This window comes from Canis lupus, chromosome 36 (assembly GCF_048164855.1).
Source record: "Canis lupus baileyi chromosome 36, mCanLup2.hap1, whole genome shotgun sequence".
NCBI classification, from domain to species: domain Eukaryota; kingdom Metazoa; phylum Chordata; class Mammalia; order Carnivora; family Canidae; genus Canis; species Canis lupus.
The window spans coordinates 8412091-8430385 of record NC_132873.1 but is presented as its reverse complement, the minus strand read 5'-3'; the positions used below and the strand labels follow the sequence as shown (position 1 = coordinate 8430385).

Sequence of the window (18295 nt, the reverse complement as noted above, 5' to 3'; positions counted from 1 at the left end):
TGTTCAAGTATTCTGTTTCTATCCTGTAAATGTGTCTCTCAAAATAAGGCAAGATATGCTCACTCTCAAGTTAAGTGTTTGGTTCTCAAAGAAGCCTTTTGCATTCAAGAGGGAATTGACAGGTCAACAGGGTAGTAATAATGCCAAACATAAAACTCTCAAAAACTAAAAAAAGACATCATCCTAGACAAATCACAATGCAGGTAAGCCCTCATGAGTCGAAAATGTAGCGTACTGCAGAAAAAGTAATAAGAATTGAGAGTTTATCTCAAATTCAAATCACTTAATTTCTCTGGGCCATCCAGAAAATTTTTATTGTAGTATTAATAAATTGAAATATCACAACTCCTTTTTGGAACCAAGTGAACAATGACAAATAAATTAATGGATATACCACATAGCATTTTTTTAAAAGGGAAAAATTAATAGAATCCCTCATGTTAAAGAAGAAATGTAATATTACGGGATTCGATTCAACTTCCTTATATAGCAAATGGATATTTCATCAAGCAGAAAAAAGTAGATAAACTTGTTGGCTTAGCAAAGAAGGGACAAGACTTCCATGACAATGACAGTGTTGGGTCAGGCTTGAACAGAGCCGCCTAATAAGAAGGAATGTTCACCATCTCTAAATGATAAAGATTATATTGTTCTTGGGAGATGTTTTACAAGGATAGACAACAAAGTTTCTGGACTATTTGGGGTCCTCTTTGGAAACAGAGTATAATCTTAGTGACTAAAAGTCAGGGTAATACTTGCAGAAGGGTCATTTCATTTTTAAGACCAGTGATCAGAAAGTAATGATAAGGCTATAAGCACACTGCCACCCCAAAAATGGAGATGTATTTTCAGAAGCAGCATTCCGTTTTGCTCTTGAAAATTGGTAGGTGAAGCTGTTTGATCAGCATCCTGCTAACATGACCCACCTGTTTTCTGTCTTCCTCTAAGGGGTGTGCTCTCGTGCTGTTCGTACACACTGGAGACACTGACCAAATATTCCGTGCCAGGCAGGAGATCTGAAGAGGCAAAGGGGACTTATTTTTAAATCGTGCTCAAAAGCATGAAAAACCAAAGCACCTTTAGGACTATTTCAACTGATAAAATAAAATACACCACCGTTTGGTCCTGTAACCTACTTATACTGATGTGAATGTTGCTCCCTGGAGGTGGGCTGCAATGAGGTGATATGGAAAGGTCACCTTGCCCTCTGACATCTCTGAGCCCTGCCCTCAGATGCACCCCTGAGAGGACGATTCAGCTGGTCTGCAATAAGATGGTTGCTGCCACACAGTATTAGCTCTGTCATCCACTTAATAGTACATCTGTTGAGGGCACGTGATGATAGTGACCCAGGCTCTGTGGATTATCATTGACCCGGCACCAACAGCCATAGGAAGCAGTTTGCTACTATTTGAAGCAGACTTGTGGCCATACAAGAAACTGCAAATATTTAAAGTGTACAGTTTTGACAGGTTTTGGCATATGTGTGAATTGTGAAACTATCGCCACATGCACGACAATGAATGTGTCCTCACCTCCAAAAGTCTCGTTTTACATACGAGAGGACAGAGGCACAGAGAAGTTATCTTCTTTGACATACTTGCCTGAGATCATAAAGGATTTGACCCAGGCCAAGACGAGCGGTCTCAATAATTAACCTTGACTGAAAAAGAGTCATAGTCCACGTTTGCTTCTGCCACACTGAAGAACAGGATACTTTAAAACATTACCTATGCTTTCCTGAGTATCCTTTTCTCTTGTTTTCAAGTTCCCCAAAAAGTACAGAGTAAGGTTTTTAACCTTTGAATTCTTCCTCCATAGACCCCGTTCCCCTCCATACCATTTCTGTAGAGGTCGCCCCTCAAGGTTTGGATGCTTGGACTCTACTTTCCTTATTCTCCTGCTTGCCCAGGGGTGATTTACTGGAACCACTAGAGACCTTAGTTGCTTCATCTATAAAACTGGGTAATAATGGCTTCTCAGGGAGGGGAGGGGGGCGGCAGGAAATGGCTACTTTGCAATCTAGAGCAGGATCTAGAATAAAATCTTAGAACACATGACGAACATGTGACCAGTCAGCTGAGGCGGACAGTGGTCCTGCAGCAGGGGCTGTGTACTGAGTGATGCTTTGACTACTGACTCCAGAGTGCTCCAGAACAGAAACAATAGCCCCGATGATATGCGGATATAAGGATGTCCTCATCCTAAGTCATGAAATGAGAAGCCAAGACTATAAGACTATGGTCATATTGAGCTGCCTTTTCTGCTCTAAAATGTCTGCAACATAGAGGATGTTTCCAGACCATCCTTTGCTAATGTACCTAACTGTGAGCTCCTTCTTTCCTCATGGAGAAACCTATGCTGCTCTCATGTGTTTATTTTACTGTTTCAGTGAGAAGAACGAGAAGGGACATTGACAGGCAACACAGCATCGTGTCTCAGCCTCCTCTTTTCTTTAATCAACGATGTCTATTTCAAAAAGGTAGGATCTAGAAAGACACAGCTTCCATAAATGGTTGCTGTTTTCCTAGGTCCTCAGCCTTCAGAGAAATCCTGCCTACAGATTCTTTCTGAAGTACCAGTTACACTTCTGGTTCCTTCTTCAAAAAAGTGTCCTGATCTATCCTGAGTAACAAGCCACTGTTTCCAGGCTTTCAAACGCTAGAGATTACCTGCTTGATGCTTTTTTAAAAAAAGAGAATTAAACAGATATGGTGACACTATTTTCAATCCTCATTGTTTCTCTCTCCAAACATTTAGATTTAGTCAGACATTTTTCTCTTGACATTCGTTTATTTTTATGTGCTCATCTGGAAGCAAAACTTGTTTGAAGGCTTCGAAATTCACTGCTGGTGTTTTTCTACTATGATCTTTAAAAAGTTATAGATCTCAAAAATACATACGTGAAAATAGCAATAAACATGACATCTTTCAAAACGTACAGAGCTGCACAGCAGATTGGGAGTTTAGCTCACCATCTTGTAGCTGTCTTGATTTTTTTAGCTGCTCATACCTGAGAACTCGGAATTCTTTTCTCAGGCTCTCACTTAGCATTTATTGAACAGATACAGGTGACTGCTTACTTGTTAAGACCACTACGTTGTCTGAAGGAGAGATTGACAACTCCGCAACATCTTCCTCGTTTTTCACAGGTGAATAGCGCACCAGGAAGTTGGTCAATTCAATGGATGGAGGTGGGGCCCAGGTGACACGCATAGTGTCTGGACCAATATTGGTGAATCGCAGGTCAGTAGGAGGCGGGACAGCTGGTTTCAAATAAGAAGGAAGACCGGGTTAAAGTAATTTTAAAACTAAAGCTAATAAAAATAGCTGGAAAGGTAAACACAATATTTCATGCATAAAGGAAATGAGTCATTATCATGCAAATAGTCTAAGTCTAATCTAAATCACAGTGAACTACTGTTAAAAATAAAACACTACTCACAGTACTGTTAGGCCCCTTTAACCTTTCTGCCATCAGTACATATCAAAGAATAATTTTAATCTACGTTCAAATATGTGGAATTTTAAGTACATTATTAATACCACCGACAGTTATTTTATCCCAGGCTGAAGAGGCTTAAGTTGCCACACAGCAGAAACACAGCAGTACTTTCCAAAGAAACATGCACACAGACAAAAAGACAAGAGGGTCCTAAATTTCCCCTGACACGAGGTGACTACAGCTACTGGCATCGCTACAATCCCACTCCGTGAATTCTACCTACAAGTGAAAAGTTTCATGCAAATTGGTTCTCAGCATGTTTCTTACCATGCAGGGCAGAGAACCTTGGTGATGTTGCATGCTCGGCCCCAGACTGGTTAAACAGGAGTTTCTTTACCTGGCCGTGGCAAGGCAGTCCACTGTGCTCCAAAGTTTCTGTTTCTCCTATGTCAAACCAACCCCCTTCCAATCCACCCTAAATTTGATCGGGTTTTTAGTCAACTACGAAGCAGGAACATGGGAGGGTTTACCAAAGAGGAGAAGTAAGAGCATAATGGTACAATTTGGAACTACATTTCTTATGAACTGGTGCTCATGACCCAATTTGGTATTCGTGTAAGATATGTTTAGAAAAAGCTCCAGGTCTGCAAATTCATTTAACCTTTGCCATTTTGGATTGAGCAGATTCAATCTCTCTAGCTTTCTGCACACTTGTGGTTTAAATGAAAGTGTATCTTGCACATGCCTCTGACCACTGAGTTGAGCAGATACATCCAATTCCTTACCCCCAACCCCAACCCACCCTCCTCTCTTGATCGCTGGCAAATTGCTGGCTTTTCCAGTGAAACATCCATATTTAACCAGAGTGACTGGTGGCAGCATGCAACACCCCATCCATGTCTCAAACACAGAAGTTTTCAAAATTCACCCGTTTGCTGTGTCAGTGTAGTAGGGGCACTCTCTCCGCCATTAATGAGAGTGATAACGCTGATGTCATAGTCAATGCCCGGTTCCAGCCCTGTAACTGTGTAGTATCCTACCGAGGAGTCCACAAAATCTTCAAAAATAGGGATACCTTCTCCTGCCGCAACTACTGTGATGCGGTACCCAATAATGGTGGAAGAGTTTAGCGGGGTCCACCTCAGGCCGATGCTTGAATCGGTTATATCAACAAAGCTTAGGTCAGTGAGTTGGGGCACCTCTATTGAGTTACAAAGTAAAGGGGGGGGGCAAAAGGAAGATAGAGGCAAAAAAGGAAAAAATAAAGCAGTGTACATCAGGTTACTAGTGGCAAACTTGACAGAATGTTAAAGCAATGATGGTAATATGCGATCTTTGCCAAATTTTCTGAAAAGACGTTCTAAGCATCATGAATATAGTTTGCTTCCCTGGGAGGATAAAACAGGTTACAGTATTCTTAAGGGATTTTCTTACATTTGAAAAGTGTCTCTAAACAGTAGAGTGTGAACCTCTCAGGTTCTTAAAAATTACAGGCCTGTTTACGATGTCAAAACCATTCTTAGAACCTAGACATGATATCTGTAATAAGCATCTGCAATTTTTTTTTTTAAAAAAAGCCAAAACTTTTTTAGTAAGAAAACAGAGCTTGCATGAAGAAGGCTAAAAAAAAAAAAAAAAAAAAAAAAAAAAAAAAAAAAAAATCGGCCGGTGAGTTGTCTTTGTTTTCCCATAGAAAAACTCATGACAACATTATGGCCATACGCATTATGAATGCATCGTGTGAAATGTGCTGTTCAAAAGCACATTCAGGAGCAAGACAGATAGACTTGAGTCCAAGACCACTGCCAATATTTTGCTGCACTCATAATCAAAGTTATTTCATCAGCATTAATAAAAGCATTCTAGCAAACAGTGCAGAGGTGAACACAATCTGTCCAATGCTTTCATTCTGTCACAATCCAATTTTGGACAAATAACAAACCTATCCCTATAGGTCTTTTCAGGGTTGCCTTTCAGTCCACAAGAAAGAACAGCTGAAGGCGTAGCCTTTCTTGGTCTTTTTCAGTTTTATAAAGAGAAAGGATTTGAAACTGCAAGACGAAGAACTGGACGTGTCAACCAAGTGCTATTTTTCAATGCTCACATATGGAGACAGGTACGATTTTATAGACAGCTGTTGAAGATTGATATAGACTGTAAAATCAGGGACAAATGTACCGATGGGATGCATTTACCATATTACTTTTAGCCTGTCAGTACCGAGGACGACACATGACATCATTTTAGTAATATTTCCACGTGAGCGGACAGTACAGAGTTAATGCCATGGTTGCCACTCCATTACATACCCATCGCAACAAACAGCATCCTGGTGAGGCACAGACAGTAAAGCAGTGTTAACAGCAAGCATTTGTCCAAACAGTTGCTTTGACTTCATGGTTTTGGAGAGTGTGGTTGGGAGGTCAGAACTAATCCCAAATGTACTTGACACACTCAACCACCTGGGGATTAAGACATTAATCCCCACTCTCATCGAAACTGCCACTCGTAGGATAACAGTTTATTTTTCCATTACCTGGGATGATGGTATCAGAGATAGGGACACTTTCCTTGTCATCTTTAACAGTGTAAACACTGACATTGTACTCCAGGCCAGGACTCAGGTTTTCAAAAGTGCAAGAGCTCTGATCTGCATGGACCACTTCTTCCAAAGAATATCCCTGTTGGCCATTTGTAGGGGTGGTGGTAATTCTATAACCAGTAATGTCTAGAGAAAACAGAAAGGAGGAAGTTACTGCATCAAGCATTTGTGACTCAGGGCATATTAAGCTGGACTCCAATGATGGACCCACAAGGGGGAAAGAAGGAAGACTCGGCATTTATTGAGGGTTCTCCTGTTGTTCAGTGCTATGACAGCCCTTTTTTTTTTTTTTTTTTAAGATTTATTTGTTTATTCATGAGAGACACAGAGAAAGAGAGGCAGAGACATAGGCAGAGGGAGAAGCAGGCTCTCTGCAGGGAGCCTGATGTGGGACTGGATCCCAGGATTCCGGGATCACAACCTGAGCCAAAGGCAAACGCTCAACCACTGAGCCACCCAGGTGTCCTACAACAGCCCTTTGAGGCAAATAGTAATATCCTCAGTTTAAAGAAAATCTTGGGACAGGGGAGTGATTACCCAGGGCTTGCCCTCTGATACATCCCAGGCTTACCTGGAGTAGTGCTCCTCTCCCAGGAGACGGTGAGCACTCCAGTGTCAGGGTTTGCCTCCAGGTGCAAGTTTGTTGGTGGAGACAATGCTATGCAGAAAAAAAAAAAAAAAAAAAAAGTTAAAGCTAACTTCCATAGTCAAGCACTTGACCTATGGAAAGGTTTTTTTTTTTTTTTCTTTCTTCTTTTCCTTCCTTTCTCTCTCTCTCTCTCTCTTTCTTCCTCCCATCTTCTCTCCCTCCTTCCTTTTTCTTTCTTTCTCTTCTTCCTTCTCTCCTCCCTCCCTTTCTTCTTTTCAAGAATCAGTAAAAATAGAGAAGCTATACTATGAAACCATAGTGAACAGCAATCCTCCAAGAGCATTTCCTTTTACAGTTAATGATTTTGCAATACTATCAAAATTCTTTCGCCTTGCCAGTTCATAAATATTCCTGACGTGGAAAGAACAGTTCTGGTGGCAATGAGTATACGACATGAGTTGAACTTGCCACTCCAAATTTAGAAATAGCCAATAAGTTAAGTAGGGATGGGATCTTTCCCTCGTGCCATTATCAGAAGCAAAAAGTGATATTAATATCTAGCTATGTTAAAAATCAGAACAGTTTTAGAAACTAAAAGAGACAACTCCTCTTACGTGTCACCACTTTCTTTACAATTGGAGTATCTCTCTCTTGTCCGTCCCTCAGGACTGAGATGGTGTAAACGTATTCCACACCGGGAGTCAGGCCAGACACAACAATGCTTCCCGAGTCTGAAGTCACTTCTCGTGGTGCTTCCCCTCCCTGGCTTGGTCGTACACCCAGCTAGAAGAAGGAAAGCAAAATAAACACCAAGGACAAGTATTTCCATAGCTGGATTACTGCTGAGAGGTTGTGGTTATGCTTTGTATAATGTGAACTCCTGTGCACACTGCGACTTTAGTAGGGGATGAGTTGGGGCCTGCCTTTAGCTCTTTTGGAGATTTTAGCTGGAAATTCCTCGGACTGGGGGGCAAGGTGGAAGAGGTGTCTTCCAAAACCGCATTTCATTGGCTTGTCATGGAAGGTTCCAGAAAAATGTCATTACATGCTGTTTTGCTTGATAAATAATCTCCCAATATAAACCAGAAGTACATAGGGGCGTTGGGCCACAGGGCAGTTCACTTCTATTTTCTTTGCTGCTGGAAGAAATCCTCCAGCACTCTCTTTAATGAGTTATGAACATTCAATTTAAAGGTAGCAGCCCCTTTAACATTTTGTACTTCAGAAACATGCCTTTTGAAGAAGTATGTTCACAGCTTACACTGTAGGACAATATATTACAAAAGAAGAATTAAAATGAATGTGCCCATAATTTTCAATTTTTTGGTATTTTATTTCAAAACCTAGGTAATATTGTCTCATCAAACAGTATTCAACTGTAGAGATGTCCTTTGTAGGTTATAAGGCTTCTCTGAAAGTCAGAATGACACGATTAAGGGAAATTTAAAACGGCAATCTTCAAAAGGGCTCTCTCTATATTTAAGTAGCATAATCATCAATATGGCTATTTGCATATTTCAAAAAAGAAGTGACCTTTGGTGTATTTTTTTAAACATGCAATCATGGGGATTTAGTCTTGATTTTCAATTATAATAAATATTTCTCTCCCCATACTCTAAATGCCAAAGAAAGGAATTCTTTTAAGCATATTCATTTGTATTCATCACTTCCCTAATATCATGACTTTAAAGAACATGAATCCAGATATCTACAGGGAAGACCTTAATCTTAACTTCTATTAAGAGATTCACCCAAGGGGCTTTGAACAAGTGGAGATGAAACCGATTGGACTAAAATGTGATTTTTAAGTGACTCTGAGTTTAATTGGTCTCCCTAAATTGGTTTTCGTGAACTTGTTGACATCCATTTAGAACAACACCACAAATGGCATTTCCCTATGTATTTTAAAATGCAGTCCCCTGGGGGAAAGGCTGGAGAAAATCACATCACAGCAACGGTTCCATACTAATGTTCTATCCTTTGCAAAGCACTTCCACAGCCTCAGTCCAGCCCTCCAGCCATTCACTGAAGCAACGGGCACGTTATATACCTGGACGGTGCAGGCCGAGAGGCGCAGATGGAGGCAGCTAACAAAACCCAGGTCTGCTGACTCCCAAACATCCTATTTCCACCACATCCAGAAACACGAGGGTACTTTGGGGCTGTTATCACAGGAGATGAGGAACATCTGCAACTTACCTTAAAACCAATCCTTGGAGCAGGGGTCCATGTGATCACAATGGTGGTCTCGGTGACCTCCGTGTTGTAAGGTGGAATGGAGCTGAGAGGCTGCACTGTGAACCAGAATCGATACACATGGTCAAACCTTGGAATCACAGATGATGCTACCGAACATTCAGAGCAAGTATTTTCATGGAGAGCCTCTTTTTACCCAGCTAGGGGCTCCTGAATGTAATAGCCCTCACTGGGTAGGAATCTGGAGTAGGTCCGTGGTTCCCAGTCTTTGATGCGCCACACAAAGTATCTGACACCTGGCTAACACGTAGGTTCTGATTCTGCAGGACCGACGTGGGGCTAGAAGTTTGCATTTCTGTGATGCTGATGCCAGTGATGCAAGTCCATGAATAACTTGAGTAACAAGGTCTCAGTAGGACCTCAGAGGACACTTTCAAGTCCTTGGATTCTTTGATTTGTGTCTTTTCATCAAGTTTGGGATTTAAGTTTAATGATGATAGATTTCCCTATGCAGTCAGTATAAAATCCCATTTGAAATGTAAAACTGGTCACCACAAATGGACTATCATTCTGCTTTTTCAATCATTAATTTATAAACAATTGTTAAATTATAGATGTGATCTTTAAAGAACTCTATGCTGAATTATTCCATAACAATAGTCAATTATTTTTGGCTGCAATGAGAAATACCATACAAATTTTAAACAAAACCTGCCACGTGGACATACTTCTAATTTCTAAAGATTCCTTAAACATGTGACTATCCTAGACCACATTGCAAAAATTTAGTACTCTGCCACTGGAATTAAGAATTATAACAAGTTAATTTTGCATCTCCTAGCATCCTGACCTCGCTGTTATTTCAGTGAAAGTATCACTTTAAAAAAAAAAACAAGAAAATAAGAAAAATGAGCATGTGTACACAAAGTGAAGACAGACATTTGCAGCAGTTCTACAAACCTTATTACAGACTTAGAGTCTCTAAAATGTAATCGGCTGAACAACTCTATCTTGTAATAAAGGGGAATAAGCATTCCAATAACTGGCTGCTATGGGAAAAATGAGGTCTCAGAAGCCAAGACATTTGAACAGAGTGAGTCAAATTCAAGGGTTTCGAGTTGTGTTGCCAGCCCAGGTCACATGTTTGGTGCCTTCAAAATTCCTCCCTTTTTATGCCCCAACCAAATTCTGTGCCTACTGGGGCTGGGGGGTGGAAACTATTAAATGCACTCATGCTAAATTATGAATGACTGGGGAGATAGTTATCCTCCAGAGGTACCCCATGGAGATGAAAAGTCTTGAGACCCTGCTCACGCCTCAGCTGCAGTCACTTGTTTTCCCTTCGACCATGTGGGGATTTGGGCACCACTGCAATTCTCCTATTTGTCTCCCGGCTAGACTTTACTGTGTGCTTTTAAAAAATTGATTTGAAAATACTGTGTGGAGAAAAATCAAGTATGTGTGTGGGCTGCTCTGTAATAACTGCTCTAACGACTGACCTAGAGTTCTACTGGTTTAGTGAGCTGTTTCCTAACTACGTTATTATTTCAATGGTGTCTTCAGGGTGAACCAGGATGGGTGACCCATGGTGCCTTGCCAGAGTTTCTGAAATCACACACCACTTGGCTGCTGCTGACTTTGCCGAAATGCCATGGCTTTGCCCTATGGGACCATGTCAATGGCCACAAGAAACAATTCGGAGAACGAGCAGCTTCTTGCGTGGAACGTCTGTAAAAGCCACAACCTTTTCACCAATTACATTCTCTCCAACTCTCTTGGGCTTTAAGACTGGGTGTTTTCTATTGCTCGAGCCAGCCAGCTAGAATCTTCCCAAGTTTCTGATGATGCTCTCTGCCTGGGAAGACCATTACAGGAAAATCTCCAAACCACAAACCCACAAACTGATGTCAAACAAAGGATGTGACTGTAAGTATGAGTTATGAGTTCTGGAAGGTCTTGGTAGGTGAAGAACAGCCTGGCTGTTAAAGAAATAAAATTTGCCCTATTTATAAAAGAGTAAGCTGTATTTTCCCCAGAAACAGCAGCCCCCACCACCATTCCACCCTCACTTTTGCTTTTAAGAATTTAGCACAAGTTATAAAATCCAGAAAAGTTATTCCCAGAATTAAGCATGGTTAAGACAGTAAAAAGCTACAGAAACTTAACAGCAATTGCAAAAATATGCAAGCTCTACTGATGTTTACAGCCTCGGAGAGTACTTCAAGTTTAAATGAAGTTGTGGAACTGCCTACTTAAGTAGGTTTATTTAAATTGAAGCTTGGTTGAACTGCTTTCATTCTCATTCTTCCCTCAATCGCCTAGTCAGTGAATATTTTTGGAAGGTATGCTGTGTGCAAGGCACTAGGTTAACCTTTAGCCAATAAAATTAGTTTTGACAATCAGTGCCTTAACTCATATTTAATCATATTTTATATAAATACACTGTGCAGAGCATAAAGATAACATGTCCAATATATCAGTTTCCGAAAGTAATTGAAATAGTCGAAATTGAGCCACCATACTTATTATTTACTTAACAATACTTAATTATTAAGTATCATTAAAATGCTTTTAATTTTCAAAAATTAGATTATTGTTAGTATCACTAAAAATGCTTTTTTAAAAAAAAGATTTATTTATTTATTTATGATAGACCTAGAGAGAGAGAGAGGCAGAGACACAGGAGGAGGGAGAAGCAGGCTCCATGCCGGGAGCCTGACACGGGACTCGATCCCGGGGCTCCAGGATCGCGCCCTGGGCCAAAGGCAGGCGCCAAACCGCTGAGCTACCCAGGGATCCCCAAAATGCTTTTATCCAACAACAGAAACTACATAAAACAGGTCTCATGTTAATGAGTGAAAAAGTAAAAATGCTCATTCGTAGAATTATATGTGATCAGTAGAAGGATAAACCTACCGATTTAAATCTAACTCATGAAGCGTATCTCTAAGAAATAGGTATTTATAAGAAATACAAAGACACTGATTTAATATTAATAGATTTTAGAGTAACACATAACATAATATAGCAAAATTCAAAGGTTAACTTACAAATGAAAAGCAGATTTTCCTTGCTGATAGTTAGCAACTACTTAAGAAAAAGACTTCCCTAGCCCAAAATCATACACCAAATTTAAGTAGAAATACATTTCTGGTAAATTATGAATTCTTACCAGGACAGGTTTGTAAAGAATTTTCTTTGGGAGGTAAATCCCATAGTTATTTACAGCAAAATTTATATTCACTTTTTGAAGGCTTCTTAAACCTCCATATTTTTAAAGGCTTTTGGAAAAATGCAAACTAGTTCATAGTTGTAATATATGTTGAAAAGTACTGGGCACTTCTACAATTCAAAATGTCAAGTTAAAAATAATAACTGGTGCTCAGCTAGAAATTAGGGGTCTCATAATTCATTGTAATGTAAATGAGAATATTTTTAATAGAAATCAGTTTATGAATATAGGTCTTTATTGTGATGTAGATGTGCAGATTTAAGGCCACTTCCCATAAAGTGTCGTGACCAAAAACTGTCAGCATTCTTCCCTCTGTGGAACTTCAAGAGTAATTTAAGAAAGATGAAAAGAAAAGAAAAAAACCTATTCTGTTCTGCAGAAATACTTTAATCTGCTGCTGTCTCATAAAGAAATCATTTCCTTAGCTTCTTGTTCTATTGGTTTCCATTCAGTTGGTCAATGTTTTCATTCTACACTTACTGCTACCACTCAAAACCCATAGTAGCAGGATGTAGACATAGGTGCTGATTTTTTTTTCCTCACCTCAACTGGTATTTGGTATATTCATTTAATACAATAGCATTCGACTTTCAAATAACTGGGTGCTTTAAACCGTGTTACTCAAAGTGGTCCTGGAGGAGATAAGAAGCTTGGCAACATTTGAAATTTAACACACTGCTACCTTCATCAAGAAAATCTTGCTTCAAAAAACGACCAACTGAACTGAATACTGTGTTTCATGATTTATATGCAGCCACAAGCTCCTTACTGTCCAATAATAAATGGATCAAGGGGCTGGTCCGTGACCACATTTTGAGTAGCACTATTTTAAATCTTCCTTTTTATTTTAACCTTGTATTAAGGTCTTTTAAGTTAGCTTTTTAAAAATTTATATTCAATTTTCCAACATATAGTATAACACCCAGTGATCATCCCATCAAGTGCCTTCCTTAGTTAACTTTTTAAAAATCGGATGAAGCAGGGAGAGTGAAAATATAGGTAAGAATCTAGACATCACTAATAAAAGACATGCAAACTTTGGCTTACGAGTGGTGAAGACTCCAGTGGCTTTGGGGCTCTGCTGGTTGCCTTTGACAGCCACAAGGGAGACAGTGTACTCAGTTGCAGGCTGCAGATTCCTCAAGGGGTACTGCGAGGCAGAGGGTCCCACGTTGTACTGCTTGGGGTGGCCTCCCCGGGTTGGGCCCACGGTCAGTCGGTACCCAGCTATCCGGGCCCGAGGTGGAGTCCAGATCACTAAGACAGTTGAGTCAGTTTCGTTGGCAAACCGGAGGTTAGTGGGAGCATCCAATTCTAGAAAAAAAGAGGAAACACATCAAGAAATATTTGACCCTCAGTAATGATCATACTGAAACTCAAAAAGCTTGACTGCATTTTCTAAAGTTTTCTTAAGGTTGAAGCTAAGTAAAACTCAAAACCTTGGAAATGTTGAGCCATTATGAAATGGAGTGCTACTGGAAACTTTGCAAAATTGTGTCAATCATGAGAAACTGCAGACTTTTTTTTTTTTTTTTGCTTTGACTTTGATCCTGAGAAAGTGGAATGTTCCAGCATGACTTTCCCATCACCCTCTAAAATTATACTAACATTATAGAGATAGTGCTATAAAAACAAAAACAATAACAAAAAGACCCCACTCATGAATGCCACAATGTGCTCTGAATCAAACAGGTTAAGAAAGGAGAGATAAGCCCAATAAAGGGAGGGCAAGATGAAAGGGCATCATCCTTGCCCCTTATGTTCCACTAGAAGGAACATAAAGAATATTGTCTGCATTTATTGAATGGATAGTCCTTTGCTAGAGAAATAAAAGTAATTTTCCCATGGTCCGTATTAGATAATACGAATTATTAGATAATAATTATAACATCTGTCAGAATCATGGTAGGACACTGGTAAGTGCACACTATCAGAAAAATGACACAAATTGTGAGTTTCCTTGAGTGTGATAACTAGCACTTTCTCTGCAGTAATTTAAAACCTTTATCCGATGAAGGAAATGCTGAAGAGGTAATCGAGTACAGAAGCTGAAAGAATAGGACTTGGGAGTCAAAATGGCAGAAATCTATATGGATTCCGCTCAATTGCTTCCTAGCTTTGGGATTTCACAAGTTGCAGATTTTTGTGAGCTTCAACTTCTTCATGAATCCAATGCGGATAAGAAGACCTCTCTCATTAGGTCAAAAGAGTATTAAATGTCAGGACAATACTTGTAAGGAATGGAGCAGAGGCCCTGGTTCTTCACATGCAATTACTGTTCTAGCAACTACTATTCGTAAATAATTCTGCTATGAAAGGGTTAAGAGTGTACATCTGCAGTTTCATCTATATATTTTTAGTTACAAAAAAATAGACTCAAATTTACAATCCACATCTCTGTTAGCAAAGAAAATTAGGTTTTTTCCAGCCCTCCTCTCTTGGTGCCATTCATTACAGGGCTACGTGTATTTGGGAAATGGTCACTGTTTAGCATCCATGGAGCTGGTCTCCGTTTGGTTTCAAAGTGTAATGTGATTTCTGCCTCCCCCTCCCCCTTAGCCACTGGGCATTTTCCTATTTCTAACTGTACACCTAGGAGTTCCTGGTTTGCTGCACATTCACCATAGACTGGAAGTGAGGGTGGAGAATTGGGGGGTGAAGATGGTCAGGAGCAGGACGTACTGGTCGTTTGTTCCGCCGTCAGAGGCCTGCTCTCCCTCCCTTGGTTCACGGCGAAGACTTTGAAGTGATAGGTGACCCCAGGGGACAGTCCGGTGACTTCCGCGAAGGTGTTCCTGTTGATGGGCAGCCTCTGCCCGTGTTCTCCGGGCAGGTTGACGGGGATCACGTCTACGCGGTAACCAGTCACTGTGCTCTCAGGGGGGGTCCACATGATGGTGATCTTCACGTCTGTCACTTCTACAAACTGCAGGTCCCGGGGAGGGGGAACTTTATCTAATGGACAAGAGCCAACTGGTCATTCACAATTCCTGCTGAAGGTGATTTTTTAAAAGCCAATTTCCCAGAGGCATGTAGAGAAATTCATGGTGCCTCTCATCCCAAAGCAACGCTAAGTTTTGTCTCTTAACCAGAAAATATGCATTTTTGGCTTATATTTCTATGGTTCAGTCGTACTGCTTACATATGACATATAAGGCTTTTTATTTTATTTTACCTAAAATATGTAGGAAAGCAGATGAGTTTCCAATGTGTTAAGTGTCCCATCAAGGAATTTAAAATAAACATACACAAAATAAAATTTTTAAAAAATACAAAAACAACCCTAATTGCGACCACTGAAAAAATGTGGTTTGCATTTTACTGAACTATTTTGTAGAACTTGAGAGTCACAGATGAACTGACACGCAAGTTTCTGGGGAAGACTATGAAGACTTTATGGTGACAATTTTTAATCAGGAGGGGCAGCGGCCAGCTTTGATAAGTTACTTTATAGTATGGACATCTCAGCCAATTTTCTTAAGTTTAGGGATAAACTAATCTGTAAGATTACTTGCATATGGGAACTGTTGACAGACACAAACAACCCTCCCATGGGAATAATTATTCTCTCATCTTACACTTCTGGTTCTCCCCAGCAGGCCCGTGAAATGAGCACAGTCCAAGGGCGGTTTTATTCCTCCAACAAAAGTGAGGTCAAACGTGTTACCCTGGTAAGCTCTAAGACATAGATACCATAGGAAGTGACTTTAAGTTACCTGAACGCGGGACGCCAGTGGTTTCTTGTTGGATGAAAACAGGGGTACTTTCTTGGTTTTCTTCCACCGCATAGATAGTGATGTTATACTGAACGCCAGGTTGCAAGTCACTGAGGGTGACGGAGTTGGCAGTTTCAGGAAGGTTGAGTTCTGTGCTGCTCCCTTCTACTGATGGCGAATACACTATTCTGTATCCTGCAGATTCAAGGGGAAAAAGTCAGCCACGCTGTTTCATGAAACAGAGGTTTGATGAGTCATAAATCCCTCTTCTCAGAAAATCCCTTAGCGTCTTGCTTGATTAGTTAAGAACTTGTGATTCTTTCCGACTCTTTAGATGTTGCCACTTCTTATAAGGGCTATTCGGTACAAAGATAGAGTAAGAGCAGCCATGCAAACCTTTTTAATAATAAATATCATCCTTGAAGACCTGATATCCTTAATAAATGTCTATTAGAGACACCAGGAGGTGAAAATATTCACGTTAAAACGATTTCTTGTCTTTGAGCTCTGGGCAATGAAAGCAATTAATGAATCACCTTGAGTGCAGGTTGTCTAGCGCTGTGTCTTTTAGAAACTTCAGAGGCAACTGAGTAACTTAATGAGCTAAGAAGGCAACTGAGCCACCTCTTTAAGAAGTCGTCTTAGAGTGAGGTTTTCAGAAAAATTACCCCTCTTCGACCTCAGAAATGCCTGGTTTAAAAAGTCAGTGGGCTGGCTTTAGAGGTTGTGCATGGTGTGTGTGTGTAGGCAGTCAATAAAATGGACATGACTAGAAATGATCTGTAAGAAAGTCCAGTTGTCAGACTTGAAAAAAATCACATTCTGAATTACGATCCCTGACCACAGCTCAGAACTGGCTCCCTCACCACCAGTGCCATCAGGATTAACATGGTAGCCAAGAGAAGGAGGCTAGCCTCACCTGTGATGGGCGCCTGGGGTCTGCTCCAGCGAACAACAATCGAGGTGTCATCAACTCTGTCCACAGCAGGGTCAGGAGGAGCATCAGGTGCTAAAAAAAAAAAAAAAAAAAAGAAAGGAGCAAATGAGAAAAACAGGAAATATTGCTCGAGGCCTGTTCTACAGAAAAAAGACTCTTTTCACAGCGCGTAGTACACATGTACCTGTTGTCTGCGAAGTAGACAGGATCAGACTCTGCTCTCCCTCTTCAGATATCTGATAGACATTTACAATGTACTTTCGGCCAGGAAGCAGGTCAGGGATGTTCACAGAAGTGGCCGTGCTTGGAAGATCTTTAAGATAAAAAGGAAAGGTTACCAGTCAGAGCAAATCAATCCCTCAAATCACTCCACAGCCCATAAGAGGGGTATTTTTAAAACTATACGTTCATAAGGGAAGGGGGCAAGTCTAGAAGGAAATGTACTAATGGATAATCAATAATTATCAATCCATTATTATCAATCCATTATGGCCTCATTTTTCTTTTGTTTGCCATTTTTCTAAATTTCTTCTCTATAGATACATAATTTTTATAATCCACCCCCATGTTGTAAAAATAGCTCTCTGTAGTTAGAAGTCAGGGTAGTGGTCATGGGCAAGGGATGATGGGATAGGACAGATGTTCTTTTTCTTAATCTGGGTGCTGGTCACATGGGTGTGTTCATTTTATAAAAATTCGTCAAGCTCTGTGCCCATGAATATATTATGCTACAATGCAGTTTTTTAAGGGGCCCTAACCATGAGAATTCGAAAAGCACGAATGAGGGTACCGTGCACCCACAAAGGCTAACATTTTCTGCCGTGGTCCTCAAACCCGCAACCCCTTCCCCAAAGAAAACACCAGGAGCTTCTAGGTGGCTTAGTCGGTTGAGCATCTGACTGGATTTCAGCTCAGGTCACAATCTCAGGGTCCTGAGATCAAGCCCCACGTAGGGCTCCACGCTCAGTGCAGAGTCTCCTCTGCTCCTCCCTTACCCCACCCCCAAATAAATATATAAAACCTTTTAAAAAGTCATATAAGAAAGAAAATACTATGGTTGTACAGACTTGTGCTGAGGCAAATGGGTAATGCAGCTCATACTGGGGACCAGGAAAAATGTGAGCATATGGCTCGGGAAAGAGCGCGCTCAGTTCTAGAGAGGTCAGCCCTTTCCCTTCCTCACACCGGAAGCGTGTTCAGTCTGAGGCGTGAAGCAGTCCCAAGGCTGTCATGACGGCGCACGGAGCTTACCGAGATACTGTGGTTCATCTCCCTCCTCACTCAGCTCGTATTCCACACGGAACCCTGACACGGTGTCCGAAGCCGAGACCCACGAGACCACGAAGCTGCTGGCCGTGATTTCAGTCACAGATTCAGAAGTGGCCACGACGGGAGAAAGGGGCGTCGTCTCTCCCGTCACGGTGTTACCTAGAGAGAGTCACAGAAAGGGGAGAGGGAGCTTCAGCCGTGGGGAACACTCGCCGCTGTCGGAACAGCGTTTAAAAGTGGGTGCCCGCTGTGGAAGCGAAGCGCTTCTCTGAGGAACACAGGTACAGACGTGAGGACCGGGGGTGAGGG

At 40.9% G+C, this 18295-nt stretch overlaps 1 protein-coding gene across 15 annotated transcripts in view; it reads right to left on the bottom strand.

Annotated features, from left to right (window-relative positions):
- Window positions 1-18295, bottom strand: part of FN1 (fibronectin 1) — a 66450-nt gene that overhangs the window by 23832 nt on the left and 24323 nt on the right. For 8 of the 15 annotated variants that reach the window (XM_072813077.1, XM_072813078.1, XM_072813083.1 and 5 more), the window contains exons 15-27: window positions 17969-18145; window positions 16902-17030; window positions 16700-16789; window positions 15781-15975; window positions 14747-15019; window positions 13112-13378; window positions 8836-8930; window positions 7251-7419; window positions 6619-6705; window positions 5982-6173; window positions 4374-4646; window positions 3084-3266; window positions 927-1016 (exon numbers count right to left, since the gene is read on the bottom strand). In XM_072813077.1, coding sequence (XP_072669178.1) covers window positions 927-1016; window positions 3084-3266; window positions 4374-4646; window positions 5982-6173; window positions 6619-6705; window positions 7251-7419; window positions 8836-8930; window positions 13112-13378; window positions 14747-15019; window positions 15781-15975; window positions 16700-16789; window positions 16902-17030; window positions 17969-18145 — 2220 coding nt within the window. The remainder of the gene's footprint in view (window positions 1-926; window positions 1017-3083; window positions 3267-4373; window positions 4647-5981; window positions 6174-6618; window positions 6706-7250; window positions 7420-8835; window positions 8931-13111; window positions 13379-14746; window positions 15020-15780; window positions 15976-16699; window positions 16790-16901; window positions 17031-17968; window positions 18146-18295) is intronic. The other 7 variants (XM_072813080.1, XM_072813082.1, XM_072813088.1 and 4 more) reach the window with 1 other exon arrangement.